The following is a 25,896-nucleotide window of genomic DNA, read 5'->3' as shown; positions in this document are numbered from 1 at the left end:
GCGGAGTCGCGAGTCTGGGGAGGGGCGGAGTTGTGTGTCTGGGCAGGGGCGGAGTTGCGTGAGCAGTGTGTCTGGGGAGGGGCGGAGTCGCAAGTCTGGGGAGGGGCGGAGTCGCGAGTCTGGTGAGGGGCAGAGTCGCGTGTCTGGGCAGGGGTGGAGTTGCCTGACGGAGGGGTGGAGTCATCTGAGCAGCGAGTCTGGTGCGGGGCGGAGTCGCGTGTCTGTGCAGGGGTGGAGTTGCCTGAGGAAGGGGTGGAGTCATCTGAGCAGCGAGTCTGGTGAGGAAGGGGCGGAGTCTGACCTCTAGTAACCTGCGGTGTATTTCAGGTCCCGGCTCGGGCGGAGGAGATCACCATCCCAGGAGATGTCACCCCAGAGAGAGTCCCCACCCACATCGTGGATTATTCTGGTAAGATTTCCCCATAATGCACCTCATGTCTGTGTGTACCGGGGATGATGTCATGTCTGTGTGTACCGGGGACGATGTCGTGTCTGTGTGTACCGGGGACGATGTCGTGTCTGTGTGTACCGGGGACGATGTCATGTCTGTGTGTACCGGGGACGATGTCGTGTCTGTGTGTACCGGGGACGATGTCGTGTCTGTGTGTACCGGGGACGATGTCGTGTCTGTGTGTACCGGGGACGATGTCATGTCTGTGTGTACCGGGGACGGGGACGATGTCGTGTCTGTGTGTACCGGGGACGATGTCATGTCTGTGTGTACCGGGGACGATGTCGTGTCTGTGTGTACCGGGGACGATGTCGTGTCTGTGTGTACCGGGGACGATGTCGTGTCTGTGTGTACCGGGGATGATGTCATGTCTGTGTGTACTGGGGACGATGTCATGTCTGTGTGTACCGGGGACGATGTTGTGTCTGTGTGTACCGGGGACGGGGATGATGTCGTGTCTGTGTACCGGGGACGATGTCATGTCTGTGTGTACCGGGGACGATGACATGTCTGTGTGTACCGGGGACGATGTTGTGTCTGTGTGTACCGGGGACGGGGACGATGTCGTGTCTGTGTGTACCGGGGACGGGGACGATGTCGTGTCTGTGTGTACCGGGGACGATGTCATGTCTGTGTGTACCGGGGATGATGTCGTGTCTGTGTACCGGGGATGATGTCATGTCTGTGTGTACCGGGGATGATGTCATGTCTGTGTGTACCGGGGACGATGACGTGTCTGTGTGTACCGGGGACGATGTCGTGTCTGTGTGTACCGGGGACGATGTCGTGTCTGTGTGTACCGGGGACGATGTCATGTCTGTGTGTACCGGGGACGGGGACGATGTCGTGTCTGTGTGTACCGGGGACGATGTCATGTCTGTGTGTACCGGGGACGATGTCGTGTCTGTGTGTACCGGGGACGATGTCGTGTCTGTGTGTACCGGGGACGATGTCGTGTCTGTGTGTACCGGGGATGATGTCATGTCTGTGTGTACTGGGGACGATGTCATGTCTGTGTGTACCGGGGACGATGTTGTGTCTGTGTGTACCGGGGACGGGGATGATGTCGTGTCTGTGTACCGGGGACGATGTCATGTCTGTGTGTACCGGGGACGATGACATGTCTGTGTGTACCGGGGACGATGTTGTGTCTGTGTGTACCGGGGACGGGGACGATGTCGTGTCTGTGTGTACCGGGGACGGGGACGATGTCGTGTCTGTGTGTACCGGGGACGATGTCATGTCTGTGTGTACCGGGGATGATGTCGTGTCTGTGTACCGGGGATGATGTCATGTCTGTGTGTACCGGGGATGATGTCATGTCTGTGTGTACCGGGGACGATGACGTGTCTGTGTGTACCGGGGATGATGTCGTGTCTGTGTGTACCGGGGACGATGTCGTGTCTGTGTGTACCGGGGACGGGGACGATGTCATGTCTGTGTGTACCGGGGACGATGTCATGTCTGTGTGTACCGGGGACGGGGACGATGTCATGTCTGTGTGTACCGGGGACGATGTCATGTCTGTGTGTACCGGGGACGATGTCGTGTCTGTGTGTACCGGGGACGATGACGTGTCTGTGTGTACCGGGGATGATGTCGTGTCTGTGTGTACCGGGGACGATGTCGTGTCTGTGTGTCCCGGGGACGATGTCGTGTCTGTGTGTCCCGGGGACGATGTCATGTCTGTGTGTACCGGGGACGATGTCGTGTCTGTGTGTGTGTACCGGGGACGATGTCGTGTCTGTGTGTACCGGGGACGATGTCATGTCTGTGTGTACCGGGGACGATGACGTGTCTGTGTGTACCGGGGACGATGTCGTGTCTGTGTGTACCGGGGACGATGTCGTGTCTGTGTGTACCGGGGACGGGGACGATGTCATGTCTGTGTGTACCGGGGACGATGTCATGTCTGTGTGTACCGGGGACGGGGACGATGTCATGTCTGTGTGTACCGGGGACGATGTCATGTCTGTGTGTACCGGGGACGATGTCGTGTCTGTGTGTACCGGGGACGATGACGTGTCTGTGTGTACCGGGGATGATGTCGTGTCTGTGTGTACCGGGGACGATGTCGTGTCTGTGTGTCCCGGGGACGATGTCATGTCTGTGTGTACCGGGGACGATGTCGTGTCTGTGTGTGTGTACCGGGGACGATGTCGTGTCTGTGTGTACCGGGGACGATGTCATGTCTGTGTGTACCGGGGACGATGACGTGTCTGTGTGTACCGGGGACGATGTCGTGTCTGTGTGTACCGGGGACGATGTCGTGTCTGTGTGTACCGGGGACGATGTCATGTCTGTGTGTACCGGGGACGATGTCATGTCTGTGTGTACCGGGGACGGGGATGATGACGTGTCTGTGTGTACCGGGGACGGGGATGATGTCATGTCTGTGTGTACCGGGGACGATGTCATGTCTGTGTGTACCGGGGACGGGGACGATGTCATGTCTGTGTGTACCGGGGACGAAGTCATGTCTGTGTGTACCGGGGACGGGGATGGTGACGTGTCTGTGTGTACCGGGGACGATGTCGTGTCTGTGTGTACCGGGGACGATGTCATGTCTGTGTGTACCGGGGACGGGGATGGTGACGTGTCTGTGTGTACCGGGGACGATGTCGTGTCTGTGTGTACCGGGGACGATGTCGTGTCTGTGTGTACCGGGGACGGGGACGATGTCGTGTCTGTGTGTACCGGGGATGATGTCGTGTCTGTGTGTACCGGGGACGGGGACGATGTCGTGTCTGTGTGTACCGGGGACGGGGACGATGTCGTGTCTGTGTGTACCGGGGACGATGTCGTGTCTGTGTGTACCGGGGACGGGGATGATGACATGTCTGTGTGTACCGGGGACGATGTTGTGTCTGTGTGTACCGGGGACGAGGATGATGACATGTCTGTGTGTACCGGGGACGGGGATGATGTCGTGTCTGTGTGTACCGGGGACGGGGACGATGTCGTGTCTGTGTGTACCGGGGACGATGTCGTGTCTGTGTGTACCGGGGACGGGGATGATGTCATGTCTGTGTGTACCGGGGACGATGACGTGTCTGTGTGTACCGGGGACGATGTCATGTCTGTGTGTACCGGGGACGATGTCATGTCTGTGTACCGGGGACGATGTCGTGTCTGTGTGTACCGGGGAAGATGTCATGTCTGTGTGTACCGGGGACGATGTCATGTCTGTGTGTACCGGGGACGATGTCGTGTCTGTGTGTACCGGGGACGATGTCATGTCTGTGTGTACCGGGGACGGGGATGATGACATGTCTGTGTGTACCGGGGACGATGTCATGTCTGTGTGTACCGGGGACGGGGACGATGTCATGTCTGTGTGTACCGGGGACGATGTCGTGTCTGTGTGTACCGGGGACGATGTCATGTCTGTGTGTACCGGGGACGATGTCGTGTCTGTGTGTACCGGGGACGATGTCATGTCTGTGTGTACCGGGGACGATGTCATGTCTGTGTGTACCGGGGACGATGTCATGTCTGTGTGTACCGGGGACGATGTCATGTCTGTGTGTACCGGGGACGGGGATGATGACATGTCTGTGTGTACCGGGGACGGGGACGATGTCATGTCTGTGTGTACCGGGGACGATGTCGTGTCTGTGTGTACCGGGGACGATGTCATGTCTGTGTGTACCGGGGACGATGTCGTGTCTGTGTGTACCGGGGACGATGTCATGTCTGTGTGTACCGGGGACGGGGATGATGACATGTCTGTGTGTACCGGGGACGATGTCATGTCTGTGTGTACCGGGGACGATGTCATGTCTGTGTGTACCGGGGACGGGGACGATGTCATGTCTGTGTGTACCGGGGACGATGTCATGTCTGTGTGTACCGGGGACGATGTCATGTCTGTGTGTACCGGGGACGGGGACGATGTCATGTCTGTGTGTACCGGGGACGGGGACGATGTCATGTCTGTGTGTACCGGGGACGGGGATGATGTCGTGTCTGTGTGTACCGGGGATGATGTCGTGTCTGTGTGTACCGGGGACGATGTCGTGTCTGTGTGTACCGGGGACGATGTCGTGTCTGTGTGTACCGGGGACGGGGAAGATGATGTGTCTGTGTGTACCGGGGACGGGGAAGATGATGTGTCTGTGTGTACCGGGGACGGGGATGATGATGTGTCTGTGTATACCGGGGACGGGGAAGATGATGTGTCTGTGTGTACCGGGGATGATGTCGTGTCTGTGTGTACCGGGGACGATGTCGTGTCTGTGTGTACCGGGGACGATGTCATGTCTGTGTGTACCGGGGACGATGTCATGTCTGTGTGTACCAGGGACGATGTCATGTCTGTGTGTACCAGGGACGATGTCATGTCTGTGTGTACCGGGGACGATGTCGTGTCGGTGTGTACCGGGGATGATGACGTGTCTGTGTGTACCGGGGACGATGTCGTGTCTGTGTGTACCGGGGACGATGTCATGTCTGTGTGTACCGGGGACGATGTCATGTCTGTGTGTACCGGGGACGATGTCATGTCTGTGTGTACCGGGGACGATGTCGTGTCTGTGTGTACCGGGGACGATGACGTGTCTGTGTGTACCGGGGACGATGTCATGTCTGTGTGTACCGGTGACGGGGACGATGTCATGTCTGTGTGTACCAGGGACGATGTCGTGTCTGTGTGTACCGGTGACGATGTCATGTCTGTGTGTACCGGGGACGATGTCATGTCTGTGTGTACCGGGGACGATGACGTGTCTGTGTGTACCGGGGACGATGTAGTGTCTGTGTGTACCTGGGATGATGACGTGTCTGTGTGTACCGGGGACGATGTCATGTCTGTGTGTACCGGGGACGGGGATGACGCTGTAATCTCTTTTCTCGCAGAGGCGGAACAGACGGATGAGCAGCTGTACAATGAGATCTCCCGGGTAAGGAATGGCGGGATGGGGGAGGGGTCACTATTGGTGACGGACTCACTTCCTGTGTACTCATCTCTCCCTCTTCTTCCAGGCCAATGTCATCTGTATAGTCTACGCCGTCAACAACAAGAACTCTATAGACAAGGTATTGATTCCCCGAGAGATCATCTCCATCCTTCCTTTTCCCAGCATGTTCACTAAAACCGTGCGGCACCCATACGGGCCAATCAGAATCCATCTTCAGTCGTCCAATATAAATGCTGATTGGTTGCTATGGGATACTGCAGTGATTGGTCCGTGACTGACACTCTATCCTCTTCAGGTCACCCACCATTGGATCCCCCTAATTAACGAGCGGACGGACAAAGATAACAGGTACCGAGGAAGTGCTGATCCCTATATCCCCTCCCCCACTCCCTCTCCCACCTTCTATCCCTCTGTACCCCCGTACTCCTTTCCTCTTCTTCACCCTCTCTTCCCTGTCTGCATTTTTTTTCTTCGCGCTCTCTCTCTCTCTCTCTCTCTCTCTCTCTCTCTCTCTCTCTCTCTCTCTCTCTCTCTCTCTCTCTCTCTCTCTCTCTCTCTCTCTCTCTCTCTCTCTTCCCCCCCCCCCCTCTCTCTCTCTCTCTCTCTCTCTCTCTCTCTCTCTCTCTCTCTCTCTCTCTCTCTCTCTCTCTCTCTCTCTCTCTCTCTCTCTCTCTCTCTCTCTCTCTCTCTCTCTTCCCCCCCCCCTCTCTCTCTCTCTCTCTCTCTCTCTCTCTCTCTCTCTCTCTCTCTCTCTCTCTCTCTCTTCCCCCCCTCTCTCTCTCCCCCCTCTCTCACTCTCTCGCTCTCTCTCGCTCTCTCTCTCTCGCGCTCTCTCTCTCGCGCTCTCTCTCTCGCGCTCTCTCGCTCTCTCTCGCTCTCTCTCGCTCTCTCTCGCTCTCTCTCGCTCTCTCGCGCTCTCTCTCGCTCTCTCGCGCTCTCTCTCTCTCTCGCGCTCTCGCGCTCTCGCTCTCTCTCTCTCTCTCTCTCTCTCTCTCTCTCTCTCTCTCTCTCTCTCTCTGTCTCCCCTTGATAATTTGCTGTCTTTGTGTCAGGGTTCCTGTGATCTTGGTGGGAAATAAGTCAGACCTGTTAGATTACAGCAGCATGGACACGGTCCTGCCGATCATGAACCAGTATTCGGAGATAGAGACCTGTGTAGAGGTGAGTTTGGGGGTCCCGGTGATCAGGAGGAAATAAATGGGGGGCGCTGATTCTTCTCTGTTTTCCGCAGTGTTCAGCCAAAAACTTGAAGAACATCTCTGAATTATTCTATTATGCCCAGAAAGCCGTTTTGCACCCGACAGGTCCTCTTTACTGCCCCGAGGAGAAGGAGGTGAGGGACAGATTGCTTCACTTTTGGGGGAGATTTGGGGTGTGTGTTCTGATCTTCCGTCTCCAGGACATCGTTCTTCACAATTGTTCTCATTGTCTTCCAGCTGAAGCCGTCCTGTATACGAGCGCTCACCCGCATCTTCAAGATTTCTGATTTGGACAACGATGGGACATTAAATGATGGCGAGCTCAACTTCTTCCAGGTAAAATTAACCTTTGTTCCTTGGCTGGTCCTTCCATAAGTCACCTTTGTCCCTGGGCCGGTCCTCCGAGGAAAGGGTCGCCTTTCTCCTTGGGTCGGTCCTTCCAGGAAAGGGTCGCCTTTCTCCTTGGGTCGGTCCTTCCAGGAAAGGGTCACCTTTCTCCTTTGGTCGGTCCTTCCAGGAAAGGGTCGCCTTTCTCCTTGGGTCGGTCCTTCCAGGAAAGGGTCGCCTTTCTCCTTGGGTCGGTCCTTCCAGGAAAGGGTCGCCTTTCTCCTTGGGTCGGTCCTTCCAGGAAAGGGTCGCCTTTCTCCTTGGGTCGGTCCTTCCAGGAAAGGGTCGCCTTTCACCTTGGGTCGGTCCTTCCAGGAAAGGGTCGCCTTTCTCCTTGGGTCGGTCCTTCCAGGAAAGGGTCGCCTTTCTCCTTTGGTAGGTCCTTCCAGGAAAGGGTCACTTTTCTCTTTGGGTCGGTCCTTCCAGGAAAGGGTCACCTTTCTCCTTGGGTCGGTCCTTCCAGGAAATGGTCACCTTTCTTCTTGGGTCGGTCCTTCCAGGAAAGGGTCACCTTTGTCGCTGGGCCGGTCCTTCCAGGAAAGGGTTGTCTTTCTCCTTGGGTCGGTCCTTCCAGGAAAGGGTCGCCTTTCTCCTTGGGTCGGTCCTTCCAGGAAAGGGTCACCTTTCTCCTTTGGTCGGTCCTTCCAGGAAAGGGTCGCCTTTCTCCTTGGGTCGGTCCTTCCAGGAAAGGGTCGCCTTTCTCCTTTGGTCGGTCCTTCCAGGAAAGGGTCGCCTTTCTCCTTGGGTCGGTCCTTCCAGGAAAGGGTCGCCTTTCTCCTTGGGTCGGTCCTTCCAGGAAAGGGTCGCCTTTCTCCTTGGGTCGGTCCTTCCAGGAAAGGGTCGTCTTTCTCCTTTGGTCGGTCCTTCCAGGAAAGGGTCGCCTTTCTCCTTGGGTCGGTCCTTCCAGGAAAGGGTCGCCTTTCTCCTTGGGTCGGTCCTTCCAGGAAAGGGTCGCCTTTCTCCTTGGGTCGGTCCTTCCAGGAAAGGGTCGCCTTTCTCCTTGGGTCGGTCCTTCCAGGAAAGGGTCGCCTTTCTCCTTGGGTCGGTCCTTCCAGGAAAGGGTCGCCTTTCTCCTTGGGTCGGTCCTTCCAGGAAAGGGTCGCCTTTCTCCTTGGGTCGGTCCTTCCAGGAAAGGGTCGCCTTTCTCCTTGGGTCGGTCCTTCCAGGAAAGGGTCGCCTTTCTCCTTGGGTCGGTCCTTCCAGGAAAGGGTCGCCTTTCACCTTGGGTCGGTCCTTCCAGGAAAGGGTCGCCTTTCACCTTGGGTCGGTCCTTCCAGGAAAGGGTCGCCTTTCTCCTTGGGTCGGTCCTTCCAGGAAAGGGTCGCCTTTCTCCTTTGGTAGGTCCTTCCAGGAAAGGGTCGCCTTTCTCCTTGGGTCGGTCCTTCCAGGAAAGGGTCACTTTTCTCCTTGGGTCGGTCCTTCGAGGAAAGGGTCACCTTTGTCGCTGGGCCGGTCCTTCCAGGAAAGGGTTGTCTTTCTCCTTGGGTCGGTCCTTCCAGGAAAGGGTCGCCTTTCTCCTTGGGTCGGTCCTTCCAGGAAAGGGTCACCTTTCTCCTTTGGTCGGTCCTTCCAGGAAAGGGTCGCCTTTCTCCTTGGGTCGGTCCTTCCAGGAAAGGGTCGCCTTTCTCCTTGGGTCGGTCCTTCCAGGAAAGGGTCGCCTTTCTCCTTGGGTCGGTCCTTCCAGGAAAGGGTCGCCTTTCACCTTGGGTCGGTCCTTCCAGGAAAGGGTCGCCTTTCTCCTTGGGTCGGTCCTTCCAGGAAAGGGTCGCCTTTCTCCTTTGGTAGGTCCTTCCAGGAAAGGGTCACCTTTGTCGCTGGGCCGGTCCTTCCAGGAAAGGGTTGTCTTTCTCCTTGGGTCGGTCCTTCCAGGAAAGGGTCGCCTTTCTCCTTGGGTCGGTCCTTCCAGGAAAGGGTCGCCTTTCTCCTTGGGTCGGTCCTTCCAGGAAAGGGTCACCTTTCTCCTTTGGTCGGTCCTTCCAGGAAAGGGTCGCCTTTCTCCTTGGGTCGGTCCTTCCAGGAAAGGGTCGCCTTTCTCCTTGGGTCGGTCCTTCCAGGAAAGGGTCGCCTTTCTCCTTGGGTCGGTCCTTCCAGGAAAGGGTCACCTTTCTCCTTTGGTCGGTCCTTCCAGGAAAGGGTCGCCTTTCTCCTTGGGTCGGTCCTTCCAGGAAAGGGTCGCCTTTCTCCTTGGGTCGGTCCTTCCAGGAAAGGGTCGCCTTTCTCCTTGGGTCGGTCCTTCCAGGAAAGGGTCGCCTTTCACCTTGGGTCGGTCCTTCCAGGAAAGGGTCGCCTTTCTCCTTGGGTCGGTCCTTCCAGGAAAGGGTCGCCTTTCTCCTTTGGTAGGTCCTTCCAGGAAAGGGTCACCTTTGTCGCTGGGCCGGTCCTTCCAGGAAAGGGTTGTCTTTCTCCTTGGGTCGGTCCTTCCAGGAAAGGGTCGCCTTTCTCCTTGGGTCGGTCCTTCCAGGAAAGGGTCGCCTTTCTCCTTGGGTCGGTCCTTCCAGGAAAGGGTCGCCTTTCTCCTTTGGTCGGTCCTTCCAGGAAAGGGTCGCCTTTCTCCTTGGGTCGGTCCTTCCAGGAAAGGGTCGCCTTTCTCCTTGGGTCGGTCCTTCCAGGAAAGGGTCGCCTTTCTCCTTGGGTCGGTCCTTCCAGGAAAGGGTCGCCTTTCTCCTTGGGTCGGTCCTTCCAGGAAAGGGTCGTCTTTCTCCTTTGGTCGGTCCTTCCAGGAAAGGGTCGCCTTTCTCCTTGGGTCGGTCCTTCCAGGAAAGGGTCGCCTTTCTCCTTGGGTCGGTCCTTCCAGGAAAGGGTCGCCTTTCTCCTTGGGTCGGTCCTTCCAGGAAAGGGTCGCCTTTCTCCTTGGGTCGGTCCTTCCAGGAAAGGGTCGCCTTTCTCCTTGGGTCGGTCCTTCCAGGAAAGGGTCGCCTTTCTCCTTGGGTCGGTCCTTCCAGGAAAGGGTCGCCTTTCTCCTTGGGTCGGTCCTTCCAGGAAAGGGTCGCCTTTCTCCTTGGGTCGGTCCTTCCAGGAAAGGGTCGCCTTTCTCCTTGGGTCGGTCCTTCCAGGAAAGGGTCGCCTTTCTCCTTGGGTCGGTCCTTCCAGGAAAGGGTCGCCTTTCTCCTTGGGTCGGTCCTTCCAGGAAAGGGTCGCCTTTCTCCTTGGGTCGGTCCTTCCAGGAAAGGGTCGCCTTTCTCCTTGGGTCGGTCCTTCCAGGAAAGGGTCGCCTTTCTCCTTGGGTCGGTCCTTCCAGGAAAGGGTCGCCTTTCTCCTTGGGTCGGTCCTTCCAGGAAAGGGTCGCCTTTCTCCTTGGGTCGGTCCTTCCAGGAAAGGGTCGCCTTTCTCCTTGGGTCGGTCCTTCCAGGAAAGGGTCGCCTTTCTCCTTGGGTCGGTCCTTCCAGGAAAGGGTCGCCTTTCTCCTTGGGTCGGTCCTTCCAGGAAAGGGTCGCCTTTCTCTTTGGGTCGGTCCTTCCAGGAAAGGGTCGCCTTTCTCTTTGGGTCGGTCCTTCCAGGAAAGGGTCGCCTTTCTCCTTGGGTCGGTCCTTCCAGGAAAGGGTCGCCTTTCTCCTTGGGTCGGTCCTTCCAGGAAAGGGTCGCCTTTCTCCTTGGGTCGGTCCTTCCAGGAAAGGGTCGCCTTTCTCTTTGGGTCGGTCCTTCCAGGAAAGGGTCGCCTTTCTCTTTGGGTCGGTCCTTCCAGGAAAGGGTCGCCTTTCTCCTTGGGTCGGTCCTTCCAGGAAAGGGTCGCCTTTCTCCTTGGGTCGGTCCTTCCAGGAAAGGGTCGCCTTTCTCTTTGGGTCGGTCCTTCCAGGAAATGGTCGCCTTTCTCCTTGGGTCGGTTTTTCTGGTTTCCCCTCCACACTGTATTGACACAATCTGATCTCTTCCAGAGAACTTGTTTCCATATTCCGCTCGCCCCTCAAGCCTTGGAAGATGTGAAGAATGTCGTTCGTAAGAATGTCCACGATGGAGTGTTCAACAATGGGCTGACCCTGAAAGGTGAGACTGGAGGGAGCTTGGTTCAGTAAATAGAATGTTCTCTAGTGGGGGATCAGATGATGTTGGAGTCCCCCTTTACTGCCAGTTCCTGTATGACATCATATTGTACTCCCTGTAACGGAGCTCCCTTCCCTACGGGGTTCCTGTTCCTGTATGACATCATATTGTACCCCCTGTAACGGAGCTCCCTTCCCTACGGGGTTCCTGTTCCTGTATGACATCATATTAGATAAATAGGGTAGGGGGCGCTAGTGCAAAATTAAATAAATGTTAACCCTAAATAACAATAATATATAATAACCTTAGCAGATTAGATGTTACATCCGTGCATATCGTGTGATCCATGCAAAAAACACAAAGTGAAAAATAAAATGAAACAGTCCCAAACAACAAGTGGATTTGATGTTTGCCGATTTTCACACTTGCAAATGTGCAAAAAATATATATAAAAGTCTATTTGATTGCTGAAAGTAGAGATCCGTGTTTACATAGCCTTCACCATAGCATTAAGTGTGACACCCAACGTGATTGAATGAAGGTGGCTCCTTACCAACTCCCGTTGACTCTTTAACTAAAAAGAAGTCAAATGAGCTTTTAGGGAACCCTGTCCCATGCGGTCAGATGTCGATCTCACAGTCAGTTTGTTAGGAGATATATAAACCAAGAGAGAGACCACAATAGTGTGATACCTTTTAATTGATTAAAATGTCATATTCCATAAAAAAATATAATATAATAAGCCAGATGGCCTCTTACTAGAAACAGTGCCACAATCCCGGCACTGAGGCTGTGGGCATGGATAGGTGGAATGAGAGGATCTCCGTTGCGGGCAATCGGTGCAGTCAAGAAATGACGATCCGGCCAGCAAGAAAGCGTGCGTGTCAGCGCGTGAATTCCGACAACCAGCGAGACCCGGAAGCGCGTTGTAGCGTAATAGCGTGAGTGGTGTACGCCTCGACGTACGTTTCGTATGTCTTACGTCATCAGGAAGCGTACCCACTCGCATCGTTGGGTGCTTTATATACCCGATAACCATATAGGAGTGACGGATGGGGCACCGAATCACGAACAGCCTCGGTCCCGTATTCAGCAACAAAGATAATATGCCTAACAACATCATTGTTACACTCCAATACCATTAAGCTCATTTTTACAATACTGCAAATATTGATAAAACTTTGCATTGCGACTAAAGAGGTCAACCTACTTCTAACACAATGCTAATACTAAAATTCTATATTTGGATTAGTAATAATAATATTGTTCCGGGATCGTATAAGCTCATGTCACAGCCCTGATACGATAGACTCCATAATGGTCAATACTGATTCCAAAACAATACTTAATTTGCCAGATACTATTTAAAAACATATTAAAAATTATCTAAAAAATATTAATGCCCCATCCGTCACTCCTATATGGTTACCGGGTATATAAAGCACCCAACGATGCGAGTGGGTACGCTTCCTGATGACGTAAGACATACGAAACGTACGTCGAGGCGTACACCACTCACGCTATTACGCTACAACGCGCTTCCGGGTCTCGCTGGTTTTCGGAATTCACGCGCTGACACGCACGCTTTCTTGACTGCACCGATTGCCCGCAACGGAGATCCTCTCATTCCACCTACCCATGCCCACAGCCTCAGTGCCTGGATTGTGGCACTGTTTCTAGTAAGAGGCCATCTGGCTTATTATATTATATTTTTTTATGGAATATGAAATTTTAATCAATTAAAAGGTATCACACTATTGTGGTCTCTCTCTTGGTTTATATATCTCCTAACAAACTGACTGTGAGATCGACATCTGACCGCATGGGACAGGGTTCCCTAAAAGCTCATTTGACTTCTTTTTAGTTAAAGAGTCAACGGGAGTTGGTAAGGAGCCACCTTCATTCAATCACGTTGGGTGTCACACTTAATGCTATGGTGAAGGCTATGTAAACACGGATCTCTACTTTCAGCAATCAAATAGACTTTTATATATATTTTTTGCACATTTGCAAGTGTGAAAATCGGCAAACATCAAATCCACTTGTTGTTTGGGACTGTTTCATTTTATTTTTCACTTTGTGTTTTTTGCATGGATCACACACGATATGCACGGATGTAACATCTAATCTGCTAAGGTTATTATATATTATTGTTATTTAGGGTTAACATTTATTTAATTTTGCACTAGCGCCCCCTACCCTATTTATCTATTAATCACTGTTCAGCTACTGTTTTTAGGGAGGCTGCTTCTAGTTTGTGTTTTTTTCACTAAATTCATATTTTAGTTTGTGTAATCACAATTTTTCTTGTTTGTGGCGCGATTCTATACCAATTTCTACTATGACATCATATTGTACCCCCTGTAACTGAGCTCCCTTCCCTGCGGGGTTCCTGTATGACATCATATTGTACCCCCTGTAACTGAGCTCCCTTCCCTGCGGGGTTCCTGTATGACATCATATTGTACCCCCTGTAACTGAGCTCCCTTCCCTGCGGGGTTCATGTATGACATCATATTGTACCCCCTGTAACTGAGCTCCCTTCCCTGCGGGGTTCATGTATGACATCATATTGTACCCCCTGTAACTGAGCTCCCTTCCCTGTGGGGTTCCTGTATGACATCATATTGTACCCCCTGTAACTGAGCTCCCTTCCCTGCGGGGTTCATGTATGACATCATATTGTACCCCCTGTAACTGAGCTCCCTTCCCTGTGGGGTTCCTGTATGACATCATATTGTACCCCCTGTAACTGAGCTCCCTTCCCTGCGGGGTTCCTGTATGACATCATATTGTACCCCCTGTAACTGAGCTCCCTTCCCTGTGGGGTTCCTGTATGACATCATATTGTACCCAGTGTAACTGAGCTCCCTTCCCTGCAGGGTTCCTGTTCCTGTATGACATCACATTGTACCCCGTGTAACTGAGCTCCCTTCCCTGCAGGGTTCCTGTTCCTGTATGACATCATATTGTACCCCCTGTAACTGAGCTCCCTTCCCTGCGGGGTTCCTGTATGACATCATATTGTACCCCCTGTAACTGAGCTCCCTTCCCTGCGGGGTTCATGTATGACATCATATTGTACCCCCTGTAACTGAGCTCCCTTCCCTGTGGGGTTCCTGTATGACATCATATTGTACCCCCTGTAACTGAGCTCCCTTCCCTGCGGGGTTCATGTATGACATCATATTGTACCCCCTGTAACTGAGCTCCCTTCCCTGCGGGGTTCCTGTATGACATCATATTGTACCCCCTGTAACTGAGCTCCCTTCCCTGCGGGGTTCCTGTATGACATCATATTGTACCCCCTGTAACTGAGCTCCCTTCCCTGCGGGGTTCCTGTATGACATCATATTGTACCCCCTGTAACTGAGCTCCCTTCCCTGCAGGGTTCCTGTTCCTGTATGACATCACATTGTACCCCCTGTAACTGAGCTCCCTTCCCTGCAGGGTTCCTGTTCCTGTATGACATCATATTGTACCCCCTGTAACTGAGCTCCCTTCCCTGTGGGGTTCCTGTATGACATCATATTGTACCCCCTGTAACTGAGCTCCCTTCCCTGCGGGGTTCCTGTTCCTGTATGACATCATATTGTACCCCCTGTAACTGAGCTCCCTTCCCTGTGGGGTTCCTTTATGACATCATATTGTACCCCCTGTAACTGAGCTCCCTTCCCTGCGGGGTTCCTGTATGACATCATATTGTACCCCCTGTAACTGAGCTCCCTTCCCTGTGGGGTTCCTGTATGACATCATATTGTACCCAGTGTAACTGAGCTCCCTTCCCTGCAGGGTTCCTGTTCCTGTATGACATCACATTGTACCCCGTGTAACTGAGCTCCCTTCCCTGCAGGGTTCCTGTTCCTGTATGACATCATATTGTACCCCCTGTAACTGAGCTCCCTTCCCTGCGGGGTTCCTGTATGACATCATATTGTACCCCCTGTAACTGAGCTCCCTTCCCTGCGGGGTTCATGTATGACATCATATTGTACCCCCTGTAACTGAGCTCCCTTCCCTGCGGGGTTCCTGTTCCTGTATGACATCATATTGTACCCCCTGTAACTGAGCTCCCTTCCCTGTGGGGTTCCTGTATGACATCATATTGTACCCCCTGTAACTGAGCTCCCTTCCCTGCGGGGTTCATGTATGACATCATATTGTACCCCCTGTAACTGAGCTCCCTTCCCTGTGGGGTTCCTGTATGACATCATATTGTACCCCCTGTAACTGAGCTCCCTTCCCTGCGGGGTTCCTGTATGACATCATATTGTACCCCCTGTAACTGAGCTCCCTTCCCTGCGGGGTTCCTGTTCCTGTATGACATCATATTGTACCCCCTGCAACTGAGCTCCCTTCCCTGCGGGGTTCCTGTATGACATCATATTGTACCCCCTGTAACTGAGCTCCCTTCCCTGTGGGGTTCCTGTATGACATCATATTGTACCCCCTGTAACTGAGCTCCCTTCCCTGCGGGGCTCTTGTATGACATCACATTGTACCCCCTGTAACTGAGCTCCCTTCCCTGCGGGGTTCCTGTTCCTGTATGACATCATATTGTACCCCCTGTAACTGAGCTCCCTTCCCTGCAGGGTTCCTGTTCCTGTATGACATCACATTGTACCCCGTGTAACTGAGCTCCCTTCCCTGCAGGGTTCCTGTTCCTGTATGACATCATATTGTACCCCCTGTAACTGAGCTCCCTTCCCTGTGGGGTTCCTGTATGACATCATATTGTACCCCCTGTAACTGAGCTCCCTTCCCTGCGGGGTTCATGTATGACATCATATTGTACCCCCTGTAACTGAGCTCCCTTCCCTGTGGGGTTCCTGTATGACATCATATTGTACCCCCTGTAACTGAGCTCCCTTCCCTGCGGGGTTCCTGTATGACATCATATTGTACCCCCTGTAACTGAGCTCCCTTCCCTGCGGGGTTCCTGTTCCTGTATGACATCATATTGTACCCCCTGCAACTGAGCTCCCTTCCCTGCGGGGTTCCTGTATGACATCATATTGTACCCCCTGCAACTGAGCTCCCTTCCCTGCGGGGTTCCTGTATGACATCATATTGTACCCCCTGTAACTGAGCTCCCTTCCCTGCGGGGTTCCTGTTCCTGTATGACATCATATTGTACCCCCTGTAACTGGACTCCCTTCCCTGCAGGGTTCCTGTTCCTGTCTGACATTATATTGTACCCCCTGCAACTGAGCTCCCTTCCCTGTAGGGTTCCTGTTCCTGTATGACATCATATTGTACCCAGTGTAACTGAGCTCCCTTACCTGCGGGGTTACTGTATGACATCATATTGTACCCCCTGCAACTGAGCTCCCTTCCCTGTAGGGTTCCTGTTCCTGTATGACATCATATTGTACCCAGTGTAACTGAGCTCCCTTCCCTGCAGGGTTCCTGTATGACATCACATTGTACCCCGTGTAACTGAGCTCCCTTCCCTGTGGGGTTCCTGTTCCTGTATGACATCATATTGTACCCCATGTAACAGCTCCCTTCCCTGCGGGGTTCCTGTTCCTGTATGACATCATATTGTACCCCCTGTAACTGAGCTCCCTTCCCTGCAGGGTTCCTGTTCCTGTATGACATCATATTGTACCCCCTGTAACTGAGCTCCCTTACCTGCGGGGTTCCTGTTCCTGTATGACATATTGTACCCCCTGTAACTGAGCTCCCTTCCCTGCAGGGTTCCTGTTCCTGCACACACTCTTCATCCAGAGGGGAAGACACGAGACCACATGGACTGTCCTGCGGAGATTCGGATACGATGATGACCTGGAGCTGACGCCCGAATATTTATTCCCTCAGTAATTCCTCTTTAACTTTCCTGCTTCAGTATTGGGCACCGTGTACTTATGAAGTGGGTGTGGCTGCTGTAGAATGGGGAGGGGTTTACTATCTCCCAAGTGCTGAAGGCATGCATTGTCCGGGAAGTGGAATTTTAGTGGGATGGGATATGAGGACAGTGTATGATGGAGATCGTTCATCTTTGACCTCTGGTGGGGGGTGTGGTGTATGGAGAGGAGGGGGGATATGAGGACAGTGTGTGATGGAGATCGTTCATCTTTGTCCTCTGGTGGGGGGGGTGTATGGAGAGGGGGATGGGATATGAGGACAGTGTGTGATGGAGATCGTTCATCTTTGTCCTCTGGTGGGGGGGGTGTATGGAGAGGGGGATGGGATATGAGGACAGTGTATGATGGAGATCGTTCATCTTTGACCTCTGGTGGGGGGTGTGGTGTATGGAGAGGAGGGGGGATATGAGGACAGTGTGTGATGGAGATCGTTCATCTTTGACCTCTGGTGGGGGGGGTGTATGGAGAGGGGGATGGGATATGAGGACAGTGTGTGATGGAGATCGTTCATCTTTGTCCTCTGGTGGGGGGGGTGTGGTGTATGGAGAGAGGGGGATGGGATATGAGGACAGTGTGTGATGGAGATCGTTCCGCCCTACAGTCATCTTTGTCCTCTGGTGGGGGGGTGTGGTGTATGGAGAGGAGGGGGGATATGAGGACAGTGTGTGATGGAGATCGTTCATCTTTGTCCTCTGGTGGGGGGGGTGTGGTGTATGGAGAGAGGGGGATGGGATATGAGGACAGTGTGTGATGGAGATCGTTCCGCCCTACAGTCATCTTTGACCTCTGGTGGGGGGTGTGGTGTATGGAGAGGAGGGGGGATATGAGGACAGTGTGTGATGGAGATCGTTCATCTTTGTCCTCTGGTGGGGGGGGTGTGGTGTATGGAGAGGGGGATGGTGTAACGGTCAGGGGTTAACGCCGTTACGATATTCCATTCCACCAACCAAGACAGCTTATCGACACTCCGCAATCCAGCAGACACGATCCATATGGATTTCCCCCAGAATAACAAGACACGGCTCTGTTCTCTGGTTCCAGACAGATAGGAACTTTTAATGGTAAAACTCAGGCTTGTTATATACAGTTAGAAGCCCCAAGAAACAATGGCTTAACTCCACCCACAACATGACACAATGGGTGCTCAATACACATTCCTATAGATAATGACTTTCAGATAATCTATATGAACTCATTACTAGTCATTTACTCAGACGTTCTGACTCCGCGATAAGCTATTCTCACCTGATACACAATACACATTCCTTTGTAGACATCTGACCTTTAGAGTGTGTTAACTCACAACACATATTATCATCTATAGAACTTTCACACAATACAGGGTTAGTTAGCATAGCACCATGAAATATCTTAATTAACACAATCGACAATAGAATGCAATCACAGCAAGCTTTCATCACTACAGCCAGGTAGCTGGAGGTGATTAACATCAATTAACATCTCAACAGTCTATGTACCACATTGAAGGAGACACTCTATTGACCTGTTGGGTTCAGAATGAACAACTTGTAATATTTTAAGATATCCTGCAATACATGAATTATCATTACTGTCCCATCTCATGTAATTCATGATATCAGTTCTCAGTCATCCTATGCCCCTAGTGGACATAGGATGACCCTAGACCCAAGAGTCATTAGTGACGCTGGCACAGGAGTACCCCGCATCCTTCAAAAGTCTCTGGGTGTCACGGGCCATTCCGTTACAGATGGGATATGAGGAGAGTGTATGATGGAGATCATTCATCTTTGTCCTCTGGTGGGGGGGGGGTGGTGTATGGAGAGGAGGGGGGATGGGATATGAGGACAGTGTATGATGGAGATCGTTCATCTTTGTCCTCTGGTGGGGGGTGTGGTGTATGGAGAGGGGGGGGGATGGGATATGAGGACAGTGTGTGATGGAGATCGTTCATCTTTGTCCTCTGGTGGGGGGGGGGTGTATGGAGAGGGGGATGGGATATGAGGACAGTGTGTGATGGAGATCGTTCATCTTTGTCCTCTGGTGGGGGCGGGGGTGTATGGAGAGGGGGATGGGATATGAGGACAGTGTATGATGGAGATCGTTCCTCACTATAGTCACCTTTGTTCTCCGGTGTTCCAGGTTAAAGGTTCCTGTGGATTGTACAACGGAGCTGAACCATCACGCCTACCTATTCTTACAGAGCATCTTCGACAAGCACGACCAGGTAGGTACTGTGCCCGAGGAAAAGCAGGTGTGTAGGCGCTACAACTTTCCCACATAACGGCTCCGCCCGCTGCTCAGACCTCCAGGCTACCAGAATAAGTAAAGGGATGGTCGGCACTCAGGATGGTCGGCACTCAGGATGACATCCAAACAATAGTATTCCTGTAATGAAAAGACATGTACAATGCTACGCCCTACGCGTTTCGGAACGTTAGTCAGTCATAGTTGATAAAGAAAACCAGGAATACTATTGTGACAAACCCTCGTCCTCAACAGGACTATGTCCGCTGTAAATGCTTCCTCTGTCCAGTACCAGCACCATCTAAGACACGTTAGCCCCCCCAGTCACCAGACGAGACACACTGAGGGGTAAAAACCAGCGGACTAATTTTATTCAAGCACATGTTACACAAATATCCAACTCTGAGACACTTCCCCCCACCCTTGGACTCAGGGCGGGTTAAACTGTCCAATGACAATGGACACACAGGTCAGATGTATTCAAACTTCTCAAACAGTCTTATCAGCAGGAGGGCTGCTGGAGCAATCCCCCCTCCCTCTTTCTTCACAGCAAACACTGAGGCCTCGTACAGACGACCGAACATGTCTGCTGAAACTGGTCCGCTGACCAGTTTCAGTAGACATGTTTGGTCGTCTGTACGGCCGACCGGACAAATGTCCGGCGGATCGGACAGGTTTCCAGCGGACAAATGTTTCTTGGCATGCTAAGAAACATGTCCGCTGGAACCATGTCCGTCGGACATGTTCGGTCGTCTGTACAGACTCACCGGACATGTCCGATCGGCCGCCATCCCTCGCATGCGTCAAAGTGATTTGACGCATGCGTGGAAGCATTGACCTTCCAGGGTCGCACATGTCTCTGCGGCGACGGCGCGGCCACGTCACCGCGCTGTCTGTCCGCGCGGATTTCTGTCTGATGGTGTGTACAACCATCAGACAGAAATCTCCGGGCGGACATGTCCGCTGAAAACGGTCCGGCGGACCGATTTCAGCGGACAGTCCGCTCGTCTGTACGGGGACTTACACATCCCATAATATTTGAGGCAGACACCACAATAGAATACAGTCACACCCCAAACCATCACAGCAAAGAGTCCACAACACCATGAGACAACACACAATATATACAGCATTGAGTGTGACTAGTACAGGTCATAGTGGGGTTCTCAGTCCCCCTGTACCCCTATTAGAGACACGGGGGGATCTACACATAAGAGGGTCGGGGGAAGCTGGACATGGAGCCTCCAGAGCTCTCTAAGGAAAGCCGAGCAGCACAAACCCCCCCACCCAAAGTGACCCCCGTCACAGGTATTTTTTACATGTCGCCCTGAGTGCCAACCATCCCTTTCCTTATTTAGGGACTGTGGCCAGACACCCCCCCCCCCCCCTGTTCTTCACTTTATACTGGACGAAAGAAGCCTCAATTCCATGTAATTATGGTAATTTGAATGGGGTGTGGAGGGGGGGGGTTATTTATTTTTTTGCTGTCTGTGTCCCCTCGTGGCAAGATTGTCCCATTCATCATTGACTGAAAGTGAGGGACATTCCTAAAGTCACAGTTGTCCCTGTCGTAGGCATAGAGGGACACATGTTCACTGACCACTGTACTGCAGGGAGATTTCCCCTCGTGTCTTTAGGACAGGAAGTGAAGGGAAATCTCCCTAAAGGGGGAGACACAACAAAAAATACACTGATCTCTACTCCATCCATACACCATAATGGGCAGGACATGGTATACATATACAGGGTATCATATAACTTACACATAGACAAAACAATAAAAACCACCCCCATCTCAGTGTAGGATATAAAAGCATTTATTGCACTCGATTAACCACTTGCTGACCGCGCTATAGGTGAATGGCGGCTTCAGTGCAGCCGGCTAGTTCTAGGACGCCATCCCGTGATCACGCCCACTGTGCGGCACGCTCTGTGACACTTCTGATCATAGATTTAGGTAAAGAGCCAATCGGTAGCTCTGGACCACGGATCATGGATGTAAACAGAAGCCGTTATCTGCACTCCTTTCCTTTGACTGAGAAGAGAGACGATAACTGGCACTGATTATTAGTGTCCTGATTATCGGTGCAGTTCCATCAGTGCGGCCTCATCGTTGCCCATTGGCGCGGCCTCATCGTTGCCCATTGGCGCGGCCTCATCGTTGCCCATTGGCGCGGCCTCATCGTTGCCCATTGGCGCGGCCTCATCGTTGCCCATTGGCGCGGCCTCATCGTTGCCCATTGGCGCGGCCTCATCGTTGCCCATTGGCGCGGCCTCATCGTTGCCCATTGGCGCGGCCTCATCGTTGCCCATTGGCGCGGCCTCATCGTTGCCCATTGGCGCGGCCTCATCGGTGCCCATTGGCGCGGCCTCATCGGTGCCCATTGGCGCGGCCTCATCGTTGCCCATTGGCGCGGCCTCATCGTTGCCCATTGGCGCGGCCTCATCGGTGCCCATTGGCGCGGCCTCATCGGTGCCCATTGGCGCGGCCTCATCGGTGCCCATCGGCGCGGCCTCATCGGTGCCCATCGGCGCGGCCTCATCGGTGCCCATCAGTGAAGTAGAAAAATTACTTGTTTGCAAAACCTGTTTTGTTTTTTTGTCTTCAAAAAATGTCAGTTTTTATTTGTTTACCAAAAAACAAGACGCAGTGGGGATTAAATACCACCAAATGATAAAAATGTTGTTTGGGTACAGCGTTGCATGATTGCGCAATTATCATTCAAAGTATGGCAGCGCCGAAAGCTGAAAATTGGCCTGGGCAGGAAGGGGGGGGGGTAAAGGTGCCGGGTAGGCAAGTGGTTAAGGGTAACTTACAGAAAGGACAATGTGAAGAAGCTGATTGAGGACCACTGCTGAGGCATCAGGGACCCCAGAATCCCTGCCAAAGACTCTCCTGGGTGCGAAGGAGGAGCAAGTGTGACGTCACTCGTTACGTAGTGATGCGTTTTGCGGAAAATGCGTGCTCCTTCCTCAGGGCAAGCAGCGTCCATCTTAAACGAGGGCCTTTTTTTAGAACCGGGGGGCTGGTGGACAGTAAGTTCCATATAATCTATAATATGTCTGATCTCCCCGTACAGGACAGAGACTGCGCCTTGTCCCCGGAGGAGCTGAAAGATTTATTTAAAGTCTTCCCTTACATGCCATGGGGCCCCGATGTGAATAACACCGTCTGCACCAATGACAAGGGCTGCATCACCTACCAGGGCTTCCTCTCCCAGTGGACGTGAGTGTGACGTGTCGTATTATTATTTCTCTCCAGTGACTTCAGTCGGTTGGGGTTGGGGTTGAGGTAAGGGTTAGGGTTGGGGTTAGGGTAAGGGTAAGGGTTGGGGTAAGGGTAAGGGTTGGGGTAAGGGTTAGGGTTGGGGTAAGGGTTGGGGTAAGGGTTAGGGTTGGGGTAAGGGTTGGGGTTAGGGTTAGGGTTGGGGTAAGGGTTGGGGTAAGGGTTGGGGTAAGGGTAAGGGTTGGGGTAAGGGTTGGGGTTAGGGTAAGGGTTGGGGTTAGGGTTAGGGTTGGGGTTAGGGTTGGGGTAAGGGTTAGGGTAAGGGTTGGGGTAAGGGTAGGGGTTAGGGTAAGGGTTGGGGTTAGGGTTGGGGTAAGGGTTGGGGTAAGGGTTGGGGTAAGGGTTGGGGTAAGGGTTGGGGTTGGGGTTAGGGTTGGGGTAAGGGTTGGGGTAAGGGTAAGGGTTGGGGTTGGGGTTAGGGTTAGGGTAAGGGTTGGGGTAAGGGTTGGGGTTGGGGTAAGGGTTGGGGTTAGGGTTATGTCACTGCTTCAGGAGATCTTCATGGCAGCTGACGTGATTGGGTTTTCTATACTCTCCCCTTCTGGGGTGTGTCTGTCTAGTGTTCCCGCAAGGAACCAACATGTGCCGTCTAGAATCTGAGACCCCCCACTATTGTAGGGTCTTCATCATCTTCTGCAGCTCTGTCTGGTGGAGCCAAGGTCTCTTCATGTCCACACGGACCTCCTTGTTCACTCCGGACTGAAACCAACTGCTACAGCAGCCTTCCTGCAGGGGCTCTACGTGCTCCTCGGGGGCCGTCCCTGGCAGAGTCTGTCCCTCACCACCCTGTGTCCCTAATTCATACCCAGGCTTTTATCATCTCTAATCCAGAGTGCTGTCAGTGTGCCTCTGGTGAGGTTGGTTTTCAGCCATCAATGAGCTGCCAAGACCGTCCTTGCCAAGTTCATCTTTGATGAAGACTGGAAACCGCCTGAGGAAACTGGGACCCTACCTGTGAGGGTCTCGCAACGGCTTCCCTTTAAATGTCAATTTTTTTTTTGTTTTTTTAATAAAGAAATGTCCTCTGATCCCTGTCCTCCAATCCTCCAGCGGTGATCCCTGTCCTCCGATCCTCCGGCGGTGATCCCTGTCCTCCAGCTGTGATCCCTATCCTCCGGCGGTGATCCCTGTCCTCCGATCCTCCAGCGGTGATCCCTGTCCTCCAATCCTCCAGCGGTGATCCCTGTCCTCCGATCCTCCGGCGGTGATCCCTGTCCTCCAGCTGTGATCCCTGTCCTCCGATCCTCCGGCGGTGATCCCTGTCCTCCGATCCTCCAGCGGTGATCCCTGTCCTCCGATCCTCCAGCGGTGATCCCTGTCCTCCGATCCTCCAGCGGTGATCCCTGTCCTCCGATCCTCCAGCGGTGATCCCTGTCCTCCGATCCTCCAGCGGTGATCCCTGTCCTCCGATCCTCCAGCGGTGATCCCTGTCCTCCGATCCTCCAGCGGTGATCCCTGTCCTCCGATCCTCCAGCGGTGATCCCTGTCCTCCAATCTTCCAGCGGTGATCCCTGTCCTCCAATCCTCCAGCGGTGATCCCTGTCCTCCAATCCTCCGGCGGTGATCCCTGTCCTCCGGCGGTGATCCCTGTCCTCCGGCGGTGATCCCTGTCCTCCGGCGGTGATCCCTGTCCTCCGGCGGTGATCCCTGTCCTCCGATCCTCCCGGCGGTGATCCCTGTCCTCCAATCTTCCAGCGGTGATCCCTGTCCTCTGATCCTCCGGCGGTGATCCCTGTCCTCTGATTGTCCCACGGTGATCCCTGTCCTCTGACTCTTCCACGGTGATCCCTGTCCTCTGACTCTCCCGCGGTGATCCCTGTCCTCTGACTCTCCCGCAGTGATCCCTGTCCTCTGATTGTCCCGCGGTGATCCCTGTCCTCTGATTGTCCCGCGGTGATCCCTGTCCTCTGATTGTCCCACGGTGATCCCTGTCCGCTGATTGTCCCACGGTGATCCCTGTCCGCTGATTGTCCCGCGGTGATCCCTGTCCTCTGATTGTCCCGCGGTGATCCCTGTCCTCTGATTGTCCCGCGGTGATCCCTGTCCTCTGATTGTCCCGCGGTGATCCCTGTCCTCTGATTCTCCCGCGGTGATCCCTGTCCTCTGATTGTCCCGCGGTGAGATTATTGTAACATTTTTGGCTTGGAGTTCATTGGGGGACACAGGTCCCCACCCCTCTGTGTTTTTTATTGGTCCTGTGTACAAAACGGAGGCATTCTGGGTAGAGGAGGGGCTGGCTCACGGCTTTTCTGTCTCCCAACCTCCATAGGCGGCGGTATAACCCAACTGTTTTTGTAGAAATTGATTCTCAGGAAGTACAAAAGTTTTATTGCAGATTCCCATTCTCACCAAGGTACATCCCAGTCCAAGGAGAAGTTTAAAGGAAGCCATAGGAAGGTGGCCATTGCTGACCTACCTCAGAAAATGCTGCTCTTCTGGCTATGCTTGTAATTCTAATACAGATCTAGGACACACATGCAATGCGTTTTAATCAGAGCTTGTGATCGGCATGCTTGGTTTGGCTCAGTGACTCCTTTGAACTTCTGGATCAGCATGACTTGCCCCTCACCTTGTTCATCCTTCTCACCCTGCAGACTGACGACTTACCTGGATGTCCAGAGGTGTCTGGAGTATTTGGGATATTTGGGGTACTCCATACTAACGGAGCAGGAGTCCCAGGCCACTGCAATCACAGGTAACCAGAAGTGCAGCACCCCACAATCTCGGCTCATCCTCATCCTTCACATGTTTCATAGTGTTCCCTTATCTGACATTCCAGTGACCAGAGACAAGAAGATCGACCTACACAAGAGGCAGACGCAGCGCAGCGTCTTCCGCTGTAATGTCATTGGCTCCAAGGGGTGCGGGAAGAGCGGCATTCTGCAGGCGCATCTAGGGAGGAACATGATGGTACGTTTATATTATAGTGACCCCCCCCCCCCCCAAGCTGTCCGTATCTTTGTGACCCCCGTCCTGTTCTGTCCCTCTGACAAGAAATTCTGTATGTCTGTCTGTGTACCAAGTACTGCAAGTGACTGATAATGGGGCAGAAAAGAGAGAGAACCCCTAGAGGGGGACAAAAATAATGAAATATAGAAATAACAAAATATATTCAATCCTACAGGAATCCATAATCTCTATTTTTATGTATCCACGCTCATGTGTAATATTTCTATATGTTCTTTCAATAAATATATTTTGTTATTTCTTTCTTCTATTATTTTTGTGGTAGTTCTTCCAAAGTCCCACTCTAGGGGTTTTCTCTCTTTTATTATATATCTTTGGGATGTGGTACACCTATCTTAGTTCTATTTATCAGATCCCTCTCTTTGGTAATGGGGCAATGTCATCATAGTGCGTCTCTATGGTGCGCCATTGTAGTGCGTCTCTATGGTGCGCCAATGTAGTGCGTCTCTATGGTGCGCCAATGTAGTGTGTCTCTATGGTGCGCCATTGTAGTGTGTCTCTATGGTGCGCCATTGTAGCGTGTCTCTATGGTGCGCCATTGTAGTGTGTCTCTATGGTGCGCCATTGTAGTGTGTCTCTATGGTGCGCCATTGTAGTGCGTCTCTATGGTGCGCCA

At 53.0% G+C, this 25,896-nt stretch overlaps 1 protein-coding gene across 3 annotated transcripts in view; it reads left to right on the top strand.

The window, feature by feature from the left end:
• RHOT1 (ras homolog family member T1) overlaps positions 1–25,896 on the top strand; it is a 62,292-nt gene that overhangs the window by 6,457 nt on the left and 29,939 nt on the right. For all 3 annotated transcript variants that reach the window (XM_040331375.1, XM_040331376.1, XM_040331377.1), the window contains exons 3-15: positions 328–409; positions 5,309–5,352; positions 5,435–5,488; positions 5,666–5,718; positions 6,423–6,531; positions 6,602–6,703; positions 6,807–6,905; positions 10,829–10,937; positions 16,633–16,753; positions 18,923–19,007; positions 22,108–22,253; positions 24,908–25,008; positions 25,093–25,223. In XM_040331375.1, the coding sequence (XP_040187309.1) occupies positions 328–409; positions 5,309–5,352; positions 5,435–5,488; positions 5,666–5,718; positions 6,423–6,531; positions 6,602–6,703; positions 6,807–6,905; positions 10,829–10,937; positions 16,633–16,753; positions 18,923–19,007; positions 22,108–22,253; positions 24,908–25,008; positions 25,093–25,223 (1,236 nt within the window). The remainder of the gene's footprint in view (positions 1–327; positions 410–5,308; positions 5,353–5,434; positions 5,489–5,665; positions 5,719–6,422; positions 6,532–6,601; positions 6,704–6,806; positions 6,906–10,828; positions 10,938–16,632; positions 16,754–18,922; positions 19,008–22,107; positions 22,254–24,907; positions 25,009–25,092; positions 25,224–25,896) is intronic.

Source organism: Rana temporaria, chromosome 12 (assembly GCF_905171775.1).
Source record: "Rana temporaria chromosome 12, aRanTem1.1, whole genome shotgun sequence".
Taxonomy (NCBI): Eukaryota; Metazoa; Chordata; class Amphibia; order Anura; family Ranidae; genus Rana; species Rana temporaria.
The sequence above is the reverse complement of the archived record's forward strand: the minus strand, read 5'-3'. Positions and strand labels throughout refer to the sequence as shown.